At 45.3% G+C, this 17,667-nt stretch overlaps 2 protein-coding genes across 2 annotated transcripts in view; both read left to right on the top strand.

Annotated features, from left to right (window-relative positions):
- Positions 1-3,574, top strand: part of LOC119904722 (protein unc-80 homolog) — a 56,577-nt gene extending 53,003 nt beyond the window's left edge. Inside the window, 1 exon segment of the mRNA XM_038721445.1 lies at positions 820-3,574. Within this exon segment, the coding sequence (XP_038577373.1) occupies positions 820-1,308 (489 nt within the window). The 3' untranslated portion in view covers positions 1,309-3,574.
- Positions 3,575-6,030: 2,456 nt separating this feature from the next.
- On the top strand, positions 6,031-15,749 carry LOC119915724 (high affinity choline transporter 1-like). Its single transcript, XM_038735442.1, has 9 exons — positions 6,031-6,060; positions 6,296-6,377; positions 6,663-6,776; positions 6,991-7,146; positions 7,253-7,401; positions 7,503-7,646; positions 14,785-14,914; positions 15,001-15,215; positions 15,354-15,749. The coding sequence occupies exons 1-9, from the start codon at positions 6,031-6,033 to the stop codon at positions 15,579-15,581; spliced, it is 1,248 nt and encodes a 415-aa protein (XP_038591370.1). The 3' UTR covers positions 15,582-15,749.
- The last annotated feature ends 1,918 nt before the right edge of the window (positions 15,750-17,667 follow it).

Consider the following 17,667-nt stretch of genomic DNA (forward strand, 5'->3'; position numbering starts at 1 on the left):
TTTTTATTTCATAATGATTATTGATGATTATTTCATAATATCTTATTTTATATTTAATACTTGGGGTCTCTATACGTTTAGTGCCACTAGACTGGCTGAAAATGGACATTTATGTTACATTTTTAAAAATATCAAAACTGAAGATTAAGACAATTAATAGATTAGTTATGTACTGACAAAAAGAGGTGGAAATATTAAAGTACCTATAAGGTTGGTTTACCGAAATTACAAAAAACATATTTTCCAAAGTGACCTGTCCTGTGTACCCTGCCTTTTGCCCAATGTCAGCTGGGATTGGCTCCAGCGCCCTGCGACCCTGTATGCAGGATAAGCGGTTGAGGATGGATGGATGGATGGATGGATGGATATTTTCCAAAGTAGTTACTCTAGTGGCATCTAGCCATGCAGATAATTCAGCTTTGTTCAACCCAAATCAATGGAGGTGAATGGATTTTTGTTTTTGATGGTTAAAACACTGATTTTACATTATTTAAGACATTCTAGTTGCTTTGGATAATCCAGAGTTCACTGTGACAGCTGCATTTAAACTACTTTTCAAAACAAAGAAATAGTCCCTATTTAAACTGTTCTTTTAAAAAGAAGACCCATTCACCTCAATTGTATTGGTATGGTGGCAAAAATGTCAGAGATATTTCAACATACAGACAAATAAATCGAAACTCTGCCTGACCAGACTCCACTAGAGGAGAGGAATAAAAGTTTAGATTGTTGTGTAATTTGTGCGTACTGTCCCTTAAGTGAGGAGGCTATGTCACTGTAAAAGCTGAAACTACAGGAAGAAAGTGTTTTCTCCCCCAGGTCCCTCCGGCCATAAGCAGCAAGGAGAAGAGAGAGCAGTGGGGCCTCCGGAGCAACCTTTCCCCTCCCCCCTCCATCTCACGCCCCTCCACCCCAACACCCCCATCCCGAACCTGCTCCCCACTGCCCCTCTCCCGAACCTGCTCCCCTCTCACCTTGTCCCGCACCTCCTCTCCTCTCCCTCCACCGCTCCCGGTGCTGGGCTCGGCGCCGGCCCCGGGGCCCCCGCCACCACCGCCTCTGCCGCCAACCCCTCTCCTGCCTCCCCCACCACCTGCGCCACACAGGATCAGAGAAAGTCCTGGGGACGAGGACACGACGGCACTCCTGCCTCGCAGTGACACCCTGCTGCAGCTCAGTGAGGATGATGGCACAGAGAACCCCCTCCTCACCCCGCTGCTGTCCCACCCTTCACCCCGCCGCTCACCCCGCCGGTTGCCCCTCCACCTCTCCCCCGTCGACCTGGACCTGGATGAGTCCCACGTCTGAGAGGATTGTATTTTACTTTGTGTAGCCCAAGCCAAATGCCATATAGATACCTGCAGGGTACGGATAACAGGGAGGCTGTGCGGCACAAACTTCAAAACATTTAAGAGCAAGAGTGTACGCCGATTGAGTGACAATGCACAAAGTACATAGTTTGAAAGGAAGGGAATGTACAGGCAGAAGTGTGGGTGTTTTCCACGCTAACCCCCTGCCTCTTCAAGTGTGTCTGTAACCCACCGACTTGATTTCTGTTCCATCTGTAGCCCGCAAAATCCTAAAAGCCATTTCTGTTTTCCCCTCAGCCGGAGGGTTGAATGTACAGCCTACTTTAGCAGCAGTCTACCTTATTGCTTGTCTCTTTCATCATAGAAAACTGAAATCATGCTGGATTTTTAAGTCGACCCGTGCTGGTCTATTCTACCCCAAGAGCAAAGATTTATTTTTTAATTATATTTTATGACATACAAAGTATTAATAATGCTGGTAAATATTCAAATGTTAATAGATCAGAAATGGTTAAATTATTGATATTAACCAATTAAAGCTTCAAATACTGTCAATTTAAATATTAAAGATGTCTATATTTAGGAGATCCATATAAATTTAAAAAAGAAATACTATAGCTTGTACAGTTCAGGAAGTGCTGCAAAGGTTTTAAAGGTGTATTAAGAGCCATTCCAAAGCTATAGGAGAAATGAGCACCCTTTATTAAATGACATAAAGTAAATATACAGTACAGTGTATGTATATTAAAGATTTTATGTGATTATATGTAACAGGATCAAGAAATTGAGAAGAGTTTTTCAGTGTGTTGATTATACTGTAAAATGTCAACAGAACAAGTTAAGTAAATTTGAAATTTCAGTAGTAAAGGTTAAAGTTCGTTTAACCATAATTAAAGCTAACATAAAATAAATTTAATAGGTTATTTTATAAATTTTTAAATTGAATCATGATGGGGGGCAGCTAAACCCCTACTAAAGCTAAATATCTTAGCAGAGTAGCAGTGACCATCTCTAGCTTTTGTGCTGAACTTATCTTTAAATTGCATATCAATTTAGTTATTACACTGATATCAGTATAAATATTTATAGAGGACAAACAGACAGCAAAAGAGCTTTACATAATTCTTAAAGCTATGATCAAAATATATTAATAAGCAGGACCAAAACTTCTTTTTGGTTTGAATGGGTTTTTTCCCCAATAAATCCTTGTTTTCTCAACATAAATGCCAGAAACTTTCAAACAGCAAATCCACCATTGACTTGTTCCGTGCAATGCAATCATAATGTCAAACATATCCCATTTATTCTACAGTGTACCTTGTTCTGCTCACAAGCAGATTTTATTTGTGACCAAAGACTGTATCTTTACCTTGTGTTTCTGTGGTCTGAAATATCAATTCTGAAAACCTAGAACATTTACAAAAGACCCAGAAGACATTTAGACATTCATTTTGTTCTGATGTTGCAGTGCTGGTCACGTTGTTTTGGTTTTCGTGTCTGTGATGTTGTCTTGCGCTCACTGACTGTGATGAAGCGATGCAGTATAGATGGCTGTTACCTCGTTGCTCATTCCATGCCTTAACAGAGGAATATCAACATGTCTGTTTTATATGACCTCATACCTCCAAAATTTCCACGTTTAAGGAAACCATACCGTTGCACGTTCCAGTAATCAACATAATTATTTATTTTACCCTGCCTTCCCCTTCTGACAATGATAATGTTAAATCACATAATACAAGATCGATATGTGCCATAATCCACACCAACGCACTGTGAGTGTTTTGTTATTTGCTGCTTCTCTACTATATGTCAGTGTTGTATAACATTCTTTCTTTTTACTATTAACACAAATCAATTAACACACAATAACAGTAATTGAAATGGTATTCCTAATGAAAACGCATGTAAAGTCCCTGTTTCTACTAAATTTAAGACCCAAAATGTGTGACATTACCATTGTGTCTGTATTGCAGTCCTGTCCTGTCCTCTGAATCCGTGTCAAGTCAAAAAAATTTCAAATAACATATCTATCTTAAATCCATAAAACACACTATACTGATACATCAATGCCATGTTCATGGTTTTAAAGTCTTTAGAGAAGTACAAAGAAGTTTTTAGTGTCAGAGGGCCACTGAGCTGTTGAGTCTGAGTTCCCTTTAAATGTAATGTGTCTGTGTCAAATTACGTGTTTGTGCAAAGTTATAATAAACTACAGTATATCAGAATATTTCTGGAATATCTAAATAAATAGATATTGTTTACAATGTTGTTCAGATTTGTCTATTTCTAACCATGTGGAAAACATCAAGTTCTAGTCTTGTGGCAGTTCTGTTGCAGTTCACAAGGAAAACCTCTAAACAATATTTCCGAAAACCAGTACATCCAACAGATGCATAGTTGCAAAACTTCCTAACGCCAAACTTCATGTTTCATATCTAATTTTCTGAGAGTAGGAATAATACCTGTTTTCTTTGACTGTGGTAGACAGCAGTGCAGGAGGTGATAAGCTGTAATACTCTGACTGGTGTTTTGATCTCTGCTGAGTCATTGATATTGCCTGCTATAATTGTCTACCAATCAATGTGTCTCTGAATATCAAGTAAGTTCATGTAATTTTTGTTTGAAGTTCTGAGGATGTGGGTTCTGTCTTCACTCTTATCAGTCAGTTTTATAGTTGGATGTCCAATGGAAACAGTGAAAAGCTTTGAGAAAAAACAGTAACGTGTCTCAGATCAGATAGTTTAGAGTGTTGGGAGCCTGATCAGAAGTTCTGAGGATGTGAGTTCAATCCTTATGAGTCCTAGTGAATTTTAAAGTCCAACACCCAAAGTGAAGAGATAAAAGCACTCAGAGAAAAGGTTCAAATGTGAAGGGGACTTGGTGGCGTGGTGGGTTCATTTGTGACTGTAAGGTGCGACCAGTGACCAGCGTCTGATTCAAATGGATGGAGAACCAAGATGGGCTGGCATTTTATTGAAAGATGAAGTTTTGCAACTACAACGCATACTGTGCTAGCTACATTGCTCTGTTGGCAATAAGGATGGGAGCACACGCTTCAAACACTTAGGTAACTGTGATTGGATATCAATTAATGTTAATGAATAAGATTGAACGTGTTTGTGTAGTTCTTTCATTGGCTTGTAGATCGCATGCATTAAATGCACTGAACTAACTACAAATTACACATCAGCTGTTACCTAAACTAGCATGCTGTAATCCCACTTGTTCAGCTAAAGCTAACACAGTCCTGGGCTGTCTCTCAGTACGAACACTGGCTTGTTAGTCATTCTTTAAAATTTCACAGTGAAACTCTTTAAAATTTTAAGTGTAAGACTACTGACTCCCAGACCAGTTCAAAGCGTTTCATCCCTACTCTAACACTATATTCTGTGAAGTTGACCTGATTGCAGCTGAAGGTTATTTAGAACAGGGAATATAATCTGGGCCTGGTCTTCCAACAGTGTCTAACAATAATCAGGCAAGACTTGTTTGACTCAAGTTTGTAAACCATCGGAAAACGTCTGTCAACAAGCCCAGGGCCAGGGTTCGAGTTAAATAGGAGCCAGTGGGAGCTCAGCTCCCAGAAGGAGGCCTGAGCTCCCATGGAAGCAGTAAAATCATGCATCTGTGGGGGTCTCCAATTCATTTCTCAACAACCATTATTTTGAATCACAAATACTGTATTTTTCATTGTAATTAGTACCTACTATTATTTACATTAAACAAAATAAACAGACTTAAATGAACACACTTTCCTAATTAACTACGCCACGCATCACATGATTGACAGGATGGCTGCACTTCTCCACCATCAGCCACTATTGTGCACATAGTTTTGACCAAACAGTTTGTGGCAGCGAAGATGATAATGATGATTTAGCCTAGAAGAGTGCTGAATTTGGGCTGTCAGTGAAAGTTTGGTAGATGTCTAACCATAGCCCAAAAATAGTCTAGTCATCAATTAGACCACCATTGAACAGCTACATATAGACGTGTATTAGATGGTGAAAATGGGTCTAGGCTAAAACAAGGTTGAATTTGGGCTGTCAGTGAAAAGTTAATAGACATCTAACCATAGCCCAAGAATAGACCAAATACACAGCTTTTAAATGACTACATATCTACCTCTAATAGACAACAGAATAGTGGCTAATGGATTGTTTTGGTTGGTTGGTTCTCACAAATGGTAATCCGTCCAAACAAATTAAATATAGAGATTTTATTAAGAAAAAGGATTACAACGTAGACAACTTAAGATAATACAACATGATGAATATATAAAGGAATTATTGATAAAATATTATAAATACAAAACACTTTATATACACACACACACACACACACACACATATATATATGTGTGTGTGTGTGTATGTATATATATATATATATGTGTGTGTATGTGTGTGTATATATATATATATACACACACACACATATATATATATATATATATATATATATATATATATATATATATATATATATATATATATACATACACACACACACACACATAATATATATACATATGTATACTAACTTTCAAGTCTCGCGTTGCCAGTAGTCATGTGTCAGTAGGGCTACAGCTGCCATCTAGCGGTTGAAAATAGTAATTGCATTTTATTTTAAATTAAAATGAAAGTTAATGCAGGGAACGTTACAGCGAAAATAAAGATAATTTAAATGTTTCAAACGTTTACTTGCATTTGATGACATGATATCACGAACCTCAACAGCTGCATGGGTGAAAACTACATGTAACCCATTTGGTTTGAAACAGGGCTACAGCCAAGCTGTTGATATTAGACCACTGATTGCCTCTATTTCGCAGGGTGGGCTAAAAACAGACTACACGTAGCCTGTCCAAATAAGAGCTAAATCGTGGCTACAGATAGAATGGGGTACAAAAATAATGGGATATCAACCATCTCACGTGCTGCCAGGGCAAAACCCCACTTTTAATCATTTTTGACTAAAAGTGGACTACAAATAGCCGGTCTGTCTACGAGTTAAATCGTATCTACGCACACCCCTTGGTGGTGGGAGTATTCAGAGTGACAGGTGAGTTTCAAATCATATCCGTTAAATAGGAAGAACTACAATGACATCTATCTGAATGCATCTGTTCGGCTTATTTACCTAATCTCCCCCACTCTCAACCACTAAAAGGAAGCAGTGTTAAATATTATTGTCTACTTATGCAAATCATGTGGTAACACATATGCAAAAAAAATGCTGTGCACATTTACGTTCATTAAAGTTTATTAAAACCTGTGTGACGGCGATCACACAGTAATAAGCCCCGAATGATTATTGCATCTGTGTGTTTGTTATTCCCTGCTGCAGCTACTTGGGTTGGAGGAGACTTTATCATTGGGATTGCAGAGTCGGTGTATGACCCCTCTAAAGGTCTAATCTGGGCTCTTGTTCCTCTGCAGGTCTCTATTTCCTTTGTTATTGGTAGGACTCTTGAATACAAATCTCAGTAACTTTTTATCAGAAAATTGTATTTCCAAATGAGGCTCGCCCACATTGCTGTCTTGGTTCGGTCCTCTAACATTTAAGGAAAGGTGTTTGAGCCTATCTTGGTTTGATTGACAACGGTCTGTTGTGGGTTTTGCTTCATTCAGGAATGTTAGTCTTTTTTTGTGTTTTATTTATTTATTTTTTAAAGGTGGATTGTTCTTTGCAAAGCCAATGAGGGAGAATAATTACATCAGCATGATGGATCCATTTCAGAGAAAGTATGGAAAAGCACTGACTGTGGTTTTTACCATTGTTCCTGTCGTAGCTGAAATCATCTGGATTCCTGGATTACTGATTTCTTTGGGTACAAATATGCAAACACTCAAATGCACAATTTCACTGACTGACTTAATCATCCAGTTCATCATTCATACTTATGTGTGCTGTGTGTATGTGTGTGTTGGCTACAGGGGTGACCATGAGCGTCATCTTGGAGCTGCCATTCAGTGTTTGTGTCTGGATCTCTGCTGCAGTGGCCATCATCTACACTGTTCTTGGAGGTCTCTATTCAGTCGCTTACACTCATGTCATCCAGCTATCACTGGTGCTTATTAGCTTGGTGAGTGTGCGCACTGACTTCTGATTTCTCAGTGCAATGATTGTACTTGTATGTGTGTTTTGGAAATGTACTGAAATAAGAGCACACGCCTCTCTTCACAGTGGCTGTGTGTCCCTTTTGTTTTTGCAAGTGGTGTTTATACTGACATCACTAAAACAGCATTCAACCACACACATCAGGCCTCCTGGCTTGGCCATCTTCAATCTGATGAGCTCTGGATATGGATTGATAATTTCCTAGTGATGGTAAGATGAACAACCGCACAGTATATTAATGTGACTGCTCGTATTCCTTCGTGATTTTTTAAATACAGAAATGCAGATAAGATGAAATGTATATATTACCAAAGAAACTGAACTATAAAACTTCGCAACAGAGCTGCAATAAACAGGTAGTTAATAAAACTGTGATGACCTTACATTATGTGTTGCCTCCTGATATTAGAGCTGCACTAAGCTAAAATCAACGCATCAGGTTATGTATGACATGCTACAGTGGTGGACTCGGGCTGTCTGAGGTGCAAGGGTGAAAAACAAACACCAAGCCCAACAGGGCGTAGAAACTGAATGACACCTTTCAACTCATGCCTTTCAAGTGTCGACAAAAGCTAGCATGGACGATCTGTATTCTCGAGCGCCCCCGGATACGAGGGATCCACGCAGCATAACTTCAGCAACAGTTAATCACAAAGTTCTATGGGCACATTTGGGATTTTGGGCCCTGGGCATGTGCGCAGTAGGCCCATGTGGTAATCCTTCCCTGCTCACAGGGGCACCTTGGAGGGCACGTTACCAGATTTCCTTACACAAAGGGGCACCCATTAGGGCATTGCATCACATTTTCTCTAATGCTAGGGCACTCTAATGCACATAGGAGCACCCTGGAGGGCAATTTAAAAACATTTCCTCACACTAAAGAGCACTCTAGGGGGACTGCATCACAATTTTGTTATTTTTTATTAGGGCATTGCATCTCATTTTCTCACACATTAAGGCATTTTAGAGGACGCATCATCTTGTTTCATTTACAAAAGGGCATCATGTTGTATTATCTTAAGGATTTCAAAAGGGTTTTTCTAACATGGGAGAACATCTCGGGTTACGTATGTAACCCTTGTTCCCTGAGAAGGGGAACGAGACACTGCGTCGGTGACGACACTATGGGAACGCCTCTGGGCGTGGCAAGGCTGAACTATGAATGAAACTACTCCAATCCCATTGGTGTTACTAGAACGGTAGCGTGTGACGGCGTAACCGGAGGGGTATATAAGCACACCGGCACACAGGACACATTAGCCCTTTTCTATGAAGCAAGGCACTCCAGGTAGCATGGGCATGGAAAAACACATTGTCGGAACTGATTACCAGACATGGTCTCTACTGCTTCGTCAGGATTTCCAGGTAAGACAACAACTTTCTTGATAGTGGAGCTTCCAAACATACTCAGAGTGCCTGCTGAATTAAAAAAAAGGCTAATGTGTCCTGTGTGCCAGCGTGCTTATACCCCTCCGGTTACGCCGTCACACGCTACCGTTCTAGCAACACCAATAGGATTGGAGTAGTTTCATTGCGCATCGCGTCGGTTACGACACTATGGGAACGCCTCTAGGCGAAGCAGGTCTGAACGTGAATGAAATCACTCCAATCCTATTGGCTTGTTGCTAGAACGGTAAGGTGTGACGGAATAACCGGAGGAGTATAAAGCACACCTGTACACACTCATGATTAGCTTGAAATATGAAGCAGGCGCTTCAGGCGGGGAGAGAGGTGCGGCGGGCCGACGCAGTGTCTCGTTCCCCTTCTCGGGGAACCAGGGTTACGTAACCCTTCGAGGGAACTACGTCGGTTACGACACTATGGGAACGAGATACCCACTAAACTGTGCCGAAAACCCCGCCTGCCCCTGTGTGCAATAAAGTGGCATGACTAAGAGGAGAGCGCACGAGTGCCAGGTGCCGAAGGAAGGTCAAGACTGTAAAACCGAATGAATGTGTGCGGAGTGGCCCAGCCAGCCGCTAAACAAACATCCTGCAAAGAAGCCCCGGAAAGGAGGGCTCGAGAGGCCGCCATGCCTCTGGTAGAATGAGCCCTCACAGCCACAGGTGAAGGCAAACCGCGCACCTGATAGGCCAGGGAAATAGTCTGAACAATCCAGTTGCTAATAGTATGTTTGGATGCAGGGAGCCCGGCCCTGGGAGACCCAAAACACACTAGCAGCTGGTCAGCCTTCCTCCAACGGGGAGGACCTCAGAGTGTAAATACTCAGTGCTCTGACAGGGCAGAGCAGATGAAGTCTCCCATCCTCCGCCGTCACATGAGGTGGAGGATGAAATGCCTGCAGCACTGTGGACCCTGCCGCACAAGAAGGCACTTTAGGGATGTATCCTGAACGAGGGTGCAGGATAGCCCTAATATTCCCCGGGGCAAACTCCAGGCTTTGCGGGGAAACCGAAAGCGCTTGGAGATCCCCCACCCTCCTCAGAGAGGTGATAGCAAGGAGAAAGGCCATCTTGAGGGTCAAGTGCTTAGCCTCAGCTGACTCCAGATGTTTGAAGGGGGCATCAGCCAACGCCCCAAGAACCACTGCCAGATCCCAAGTGGGAACCTTGGACCGAGTCGCAGGTCTCATCCTCCGGGCACCACGGAGGAAACGTACAACCAAGGGAAGTTTCCCCAAGGACCCCTCCCTCAGAGGGGTGTGGAAAATAGCTGCCACCTTGAGGGTGGAAGGGGAAAGACCAGCAGAGAACGGTCCTGGAGGAACTCAAGTACCTGAACCACCGGGCAGGTAACAGGGTCCACTGGCCGCTCCCTACACCAAGTGGAGAAAACACTCCACTTCAGGCCTTACATCCTCCGTGTGGACGGGGCCCTGGAGCTCAGGAGGGTCTCGACTGCTCCGGCTGTTAGACCTGCCTCTAGGTACTGTGCCCCCTCAGGGGCCAGACCCACAGTCGCCATATGGCGGGGCAAGGGTGAAGAACCCGGCCCTGCGCCTAAGACAGCAGGTCTCTCCTCAGAGGGACCCGCCACGGCGGGCCGTCCAGGAGCGACATGATGTCCGAGAACCACACCCGGGTTGGCCAGAATGGGGCTACGAGCAGTAGGCCGACATTGTCCTGGCGGACCCGCTCCAGAACCCCGGGAGCAGAGCGACTGGGGAAAAAGCGTACCCAGACCCAACGGGGCTGGAGGAACGAGAGAAACCATAGCGGGCAGTGCGTAGTCTCTTGAGACGCAAACAGATCCACGTCTATGGGGCCGAACTCTTCGCACAAGAGCTCCACCACTTCGGGGTGAAGTCTCCATTCCCCGGGCCTCAGCCCCTGCCTCGACAGCAGGTCTGCTCCCTGATTCTGCGTCCCCGGGAGATACATCGCCCTGAGCGATAGTAACCTCTGCTGGGACCACAGGAGGATCTGACACGCCAGTCTGTCCAGAGGGCGCGAGCGCAGACCGCCCTGGTGATTCAGATAGGCCACCACCGCTGTGTTGTTCTCTTCGGAACGAACCAGGACGTGGTGGCCTTGGAGATCGGGCAGGAAACTCCTTAGAGCCTGGAACACCGCCAACATCTCGAGACAGTTGATATGCCACTCGGATTGATGCACCTGCCAGGATCCCCTTGCAAAGCGGCCGTCCATGACCGCGCCCCAGCCCGTGAGGGAGGCGTCTGTCGAAATAACCAGCCAGCGACAAGACCCTCCCAGCACGGGCCCCTGGGACAGGAATCAAGTTTCCTTCCAAACTGACAGGGAACGAAGACACTTGCGCGTAACCCAAATCAGACGGAGAGGAATTCCCTTCGGGGAAAAACCCTTGTTCCTTAGCCACCACTGCAGTGGGCCTCATGTGCAGCAGTCCAGATGGTATTACGCTGGACGCAGCCGCCAGGAGACCCAACACTCGTTGAAAGTGTTTCATAGTGATGGCGTGGCCTAACTTCATCCCTTTTACGGCAGCCAATATGGTGTCGACACGTGCCGGAGACAATTGTGCCCGCATCGTTGTCGAATCCCATACAACCCCTAGGAACGTAGTCCGTTGGGTGGGCGCCAGCACGCTCTTCTTTGCGTTGAGCCTCAGCCCTAAACGCCGCAGATGAGCCAGAACGACATCTCGATGCCGAACTGCCAACTCTCAAGACTGGGCTAGGATGAGCCAGTCGTCGATGAAGTTGAAATCCGGATGCCCTGGAGCCTCAGCGGGGCCAGTGCTGCATCCATACACTTGGTGAATGTGCGAGGGGAAGTGCCAGGCCGAATGGAAGAACCCGATACTGGTAAGCCACACCCCCGAAGGCAAACCTCAGGAACTTCCTGTGAGAAGGACGGATGGAGACCTGGAAATAGGCGTCCTTTAGATCTATCGTGACGAACCAATCCTCAGATTGGATGTGCGTCACGGTGGCGGGGATGATGAGCATCTTTAACCTGAATCTCCTCAGAGACCGGTTAGAACCCGCAGATCCAAAATAGGGCACGCAGCCCTCCGTCCTTCTTGGGGACTATGAAGTACCGGCTGTAGAACCGGCGTCTCTGTCTGGGGGGGAGACACGTTCCACGGCCCCTTTCCTCAGCAGAGTACGAACTTCCTGTCCCAACACCGGACCTTGCTCCGGGCGGACCACAGTCCAAACCACCCCCTCTCTTCTGTTGAATTTGGAGGGCGGGTTTTGAACTGTAGTCGATACCCATCTATGGCAGTGCGCAGGACCCACGGAGAAATGTTCGTCAGGCTCCGCCAAGCCTCTGCAAAGTCTGCCAATGGAACCAGCCCCTCGGGGCTGGTGGTCAGTGTCTCGTGTGATCTTCTGGTGGACCCCTGAAGCCCCAGAACGGCAGGGGGGAGCCACCGAAGATCCATGGTGAGTGAGTCGGGGCACCGCCTGACTGCAGACCCTCGGGGCAGGCAGTACGGCGTGGACTCGATGGTGGCAGGTGCGTCCTGAACGTGTAAACGGCGGGATAACGTTACCTGTTGCCACGGCGGAGGGGACCTCGGTCGGCCTCCGGGGGGGGGGGGGGGGGTGCGGGAGGGGAGAAAGACTCCCCTACCCCGGTCTTCCCTGAGCTCCGTCGGGACTGGATGACGGTCCTCAGATCGAGTCTCTCAGACGGCTGAGGGTGAGAGCGCCGTCTCGCTGCCCCAGCTCCTCGGGGGGCCCCCGAGAAGCGACACTCTGCTTCCTCTCCTCTCCGTAGGAGCTCGTAGAGGGAAGGGACCTACGCCTGGCAGCCTCAGCTGCCTTGGGTCCATACCGGCGAGGGAGGTACTGGCGGAACGCTTCGCCCTGCGTCTAACGCTCCGTGGTTCTGCGAAGCTCCGCCAGATCTTCCTCAGAGGGACCCCCCCTCTGAACCATCTCCTGTAGCAGGTCGGCTTGGTAGGCTTGAAGCACCGCCATGGTGTGCAAGCTCGCACCTGCCTGGCCCGCTGCCATGTACGCCTTCCCCACGAGCGTGGATGTGGTGCGACATGGTTTGGATGGTAACGCCGGCTTCTCCAGGGAGGACGCAAGTCGAGGGGAGAGATAGCTCGCAAGCGCATCCTCCACCCGAGGCATCCTCCCATAACCACGGTCCCTAACCCCCCTCACATTACTATAGTTCAGTGATCGGGGTGTGGAAAGCCATGTAGAGAAGGGTCTGCCCCATGATTACTCAGTTCATCATGTAAATCAGGAAAGAATGGCAGAGACCGGCGTGGAGGTGGCGTGTGGTGCTTAAGAAACCTTTCATCAAGCTTACCACTAGCCTGTGGTGTCTGCTCCTCCTGTGGCCAGTTGGTGTTGAGCTTAGCCACGGCTCTAGTCACCACCTCCAGCAGCACGTCATAGTCGGGCGCCGCCAGATGACGCTGCCCCGACACCCGGAAGTCATCGTCCACTACGCTGAGCACGTCCGCCTCCTCGGAGTCGGATTGCTGCAGCGTCTCCGGATCCAAACCGCGAGCGGGAGAAGCCGAGAAACTGGCTCCCGAACGAGGAAAGGAAGCGTCGGAGCCAGCGGATGAAGGTCGGGAAAAAGCCTCAGCCGTCCCGAAATCCTCCGACAGATCACGCTGTGAACCCCATGAGTGAAGCAGCCGGGCCGCCTCAGCGGCCGCAGGGCCCGCGCCACGGGGAAAACACATCCGGCCATCCTCGGAAAAGAGAGCCATGCTGTACCTCAGTACCCGCACGGAAAGGGCTTCGCAACGGGCACAGGCAGCCCCCTCGAGAGCTGCCCGGGCGTGCTCCATCCCCAAACATGAGACACACATCTCATGAGAATCTCCATCCGTGATGTACCGAGGGCAAGAAGAAAAAAAAAACACCTTCTGTACATCTGGTTGCCGGACATGCTGGTAGACTTCTTCTTCAGGTAAGACACACTGCTTGTAGGACTGGAGCTTTCTTCAAACAACATACAGAGCGCCTGCTGAATAGAAAAAAGCTAATGATGAGTGTGTACAGGTGTGCTTTATACTCCTCCGGTTATTCCGTCACACCTTACCGTTCTAGCAACAAGCCAATAGGATTGGAGTGATTTCATTCACGTTCAGACCTGCTTCGCCTAGAGGCGTTCCCATAGTGTCGTAACCGACGCAGTTCGAGTTCCCTCGAAGGGGAACCAGGGGGGCGATCACTCCTGAGTTCACATTATAAAACTGGCATATTTACACATCCTGTGGAAATAGACCAACATAAGCAACCCAGGATAGTCTATTTTAGCTTTGTGAAAATAAGTATTTTTTTTATAATTTCTCCTATAATTCATATTAGTTGGGACAAAATGTTACATGAGACACATGGGAATGTGGTAACTGCTTGACACAGCCTTACAACAAAGTTCAGGCATCAAGACCATGGATGTGTAACTGATCGGGCCTACGGGGCACAGACTCAGGAGGTCAAGGGCTCAGTGCTCCTGGGCCAGGGGCTTGAATTGATTGATGTGTCAATGAAATGGCTACAAATAGACACAAAACAAGGCGTAAAATGAGACACAACGACCACAAAGAAAAGCAAAATGAGTGCAAAGATGCCCCAAATGTACCACAAAAGAGACGACAAACTGCAACCTCATTTTGTGTCTTTCAATCAATGGGTCTTGCTCTTATGTGGGAGGGGAGGGGTCCCCTGGGGAACAGACATGTCTCATAATCCATCCGTGGTCACCACACAAAGGATCTGACAGCTTTAAAACAGTGCAGTGTGTGTTTGCCATGTGCAGTTGTAATGAGGAAATGTGGGTGTGTTCGACTGTTTATCAGTTTTAATAGTCATTTACATAACATGGTTTGGTTCTGGGGTGCTGTCTAAGCCAGTGTCCAGTCTAATCATTGTCAATTCATTCCATAAAATGCTGTTTTGGTTTGTTCTGTGTCTTTCATTTTCTAGACTGTGGGCAACTTGGCCGTTCAGGATTTTCATCAAAGGACTCTCTCCTCCAGCTCCGCGTCTACAGCCAGAGTCATCTGTTTCATGGCAGCAGGTGGAGTCATCATTGCCGCGGTTGCCGCTTCAACAGGTACATTTATGAGTTAAGTGCGTAGTGGCTTCCAGATTAGTAAATGCAGCCAATGCTTTTGTTTGTTTCCTGCTCCTTTATTTCAGACTGGAACTCCACCTCATATGGCTCTCCCTCTCTGTATGAACGAGGGGAGGCGGCTATGGCATTTCCCATCACCCTTCAGCATTTTACCCCGACCTACATTTCTGCTTTTGGCATGGGAGCTGTTGCTGCTGCGGTGATGTCGTCCGCTGACTCTTTCCTTTTGTCCGCGACCACCATCTTCACCGCCAACATCTACCAGATCATCAGGAGTCAGGTATTAGGAACCGGAGCACGGAAGTGGCAGTTTTGTGTTGATTCTCAGTACGGCAAACATTCCAGCAGAGCTGAAATTTGATAGTGAAGACATCATTAGACGTGTAAATATCCACTCAAGTATTTTTCTCCTCTGTAGGCATCAGATAGAGAGCTGCAGTGGGTGATTCGTCTCTCCATAGTGGTTGCAAGGCTTGTGGGAACATCCCTCACCTATCTGGAAGGTGGCATCTTGGTGTCCTGGATCCTGGGCTCAGACCTGACTTACACTATTATATTCCCCCAACTCATCTGCGCCAAGGTATCCAACGGCTATGGTGCAATCGCAGGCTACCATGTCTTCCTTTGCGGTTTCACTCTTGTTTAACAAGGGGATCCTTCCTGAGAGGTGGGACGTGTTCAAGATGAAATTCCAGGAAGCACCGATGCCGGCAGAGAGGGCGGTAGTTATGAGACTGATGTGTTGACGTGAAACATTTGCATCTGAATCAATGCTGGATACAAATTGTTTAAAAGTTTTAATTTCAGATGTCTCTCTTGACATTATCATTTGGTTATAGTGACAGACTTATTGTCATTGGTTATTGTGTTATTGTCATTATTAGGGAAGCAGATCATTTCTATAAAATAATTGCTATACCACCAGCCACCCCTAGTTCCAGTTGCCAGCTCCTTTGAGGGAGGCATGACCTTTCAAGAACTGGGCCAGTATTTATCAAGCTTCTCAGATTTACTCATGAGAACACTGCTAAGAATTGACTTAAGAGTAAAAAAATTCTTGGCTCAAAGCTGCACTTAAAAGGTAGTTATCAAGCATCATAGTCCTAATTTGAGTGAAGTGTAGGACTAAATCTTAGGTGTCAGTCTTAGAACTGATTCACGACACTTTGCTGTGCCGCAAACAGGATTTTGGATGACGATGTCGGCATGGACGGAAGAAGGAAATCTGATTTACTGAATTCTTTAAGAATATTCTCAGATAAATTCACATTGAATGGTGAAATTCCTAAGAGGAGTTTACATTCAACACACATTTGACAATTAAGAATTTTTAAGAGAATACATTATATACATAGGCTGCGTACACACTGGAAATGAAAGATAAAAAAGTTGATCTTTACATGAGTGCCATCAACTGCGCTTATTACTCCTGGGAAGCCGATGTGAATTATGTTTGCTTCTGTCAGATTACGCGAGGTGTTGTTGGGAAGTCAATGAAACGCGTGACAGTGTGTGGAGCTATAAGTACCAGAATTGTTTCCATGACAGTTCGGCTTATTGATGGTCAAAATCATCAGCATGCTGCATTTTTCCTGTGGCAAATAAACAAAGTGTCATCACCACCTTTAGTTTAGCGGAAAACGTATTGCTGCGTAAAGTCAGTAAGTGGTAAGATGACATCTCTCACCAACTCGCAGATAAAGATTATGCCTGCGCTGTCCGAACCCGTCTGACTAAGTGTGCGCCGTCTGAAATAATTCTGAAACATTCTTCCTCTCCTGAAATATACGTGCATGTCTCTGTCTCCACAGCACCATCACAAGCCCCTACTGGCAACTCCTAACCACTTGAAAGACCTCTGGAGTTGTCTTAAATTACTGTGAGAGTAAGAGTGAGTCTTAGCTTTAAGAAATGTGATAACTTGCTTTTATTCTTAAATTTAAATGTAGTAAATTTCATGAATTCTCAGGACTTAGGACTAAAATGGCACTTTGAGAAGTCTGATAAATACCGGCCCTGTTGGCTACAAGGATGGATCATTGCCTTCTCTCTCAAATGAGAGGTTTCACAGAGGGCTCAACAGTCACATTTTCACTGAGAAAAAGTTTCCATTTTTAAATTAAATGTATTAAATTGTAAATAGTCCTATCATGATCCTTTACAAAAAAACTGTTAGAAACTCACTGCTTCTATCCACTAGTGCTTAAGTCATGTCAGGGGGTAGTTTATGCACAAAAAGTAAAAAAGGACATAATTTAGAAGAAAATATCCTAATACCTGTGTGGGTCATTTGCTTTATCATGGTCTTAAAACCGGTCTTGAGTACTACAACACTAATGTGTAGTTATCAGAACTCACCAAGATAACATTATGCAGTTTAAAAATAAACTTCTTTATTGTTATACATAGTACTTTGAACAAAATTACAGCTGATTGCTGTGTCTTGTGGTGGATTTGAGGCTTCTAAACACTTAAGTTGCCAACAGGGGAGTTGTAGAGTGCCCTCTAGTGGACAAACTATGCAATGACAACACTCATCATACGATTGAAGGATCTGGCTTCCATTTCTGTTTTTTATTGTCAGTTGTTTAATTTGTTATAAACACCAATAGTGATTTATCTACAAGTAGCTCATAACATCAGTCGGGCACTGGTATTCATAGTCTGGGTTATTTCTTCACTTGATATTATGTCTTCCATATTATACTAGCATCTGTTTGGCAAAGTTAATG

Source organism: Micropterus salmoides, unplaced genomic scaffold (assembly GCF_014851395.1).
Source record: "Micropterus salmoides isolate LMB-PRFRI ecotype aquatic unplaced genomic scaffold, ASM1485139v1 Ms_hic_scaffold_1, whole genome shotgun sequence".
Classification (NCBI taxonomy): Eukaryota; Metazoa; Chordata; class Actinopteri; order Centrarchiformes; family Centrarchidae; genus Micropterus; species Micropterus salmoides.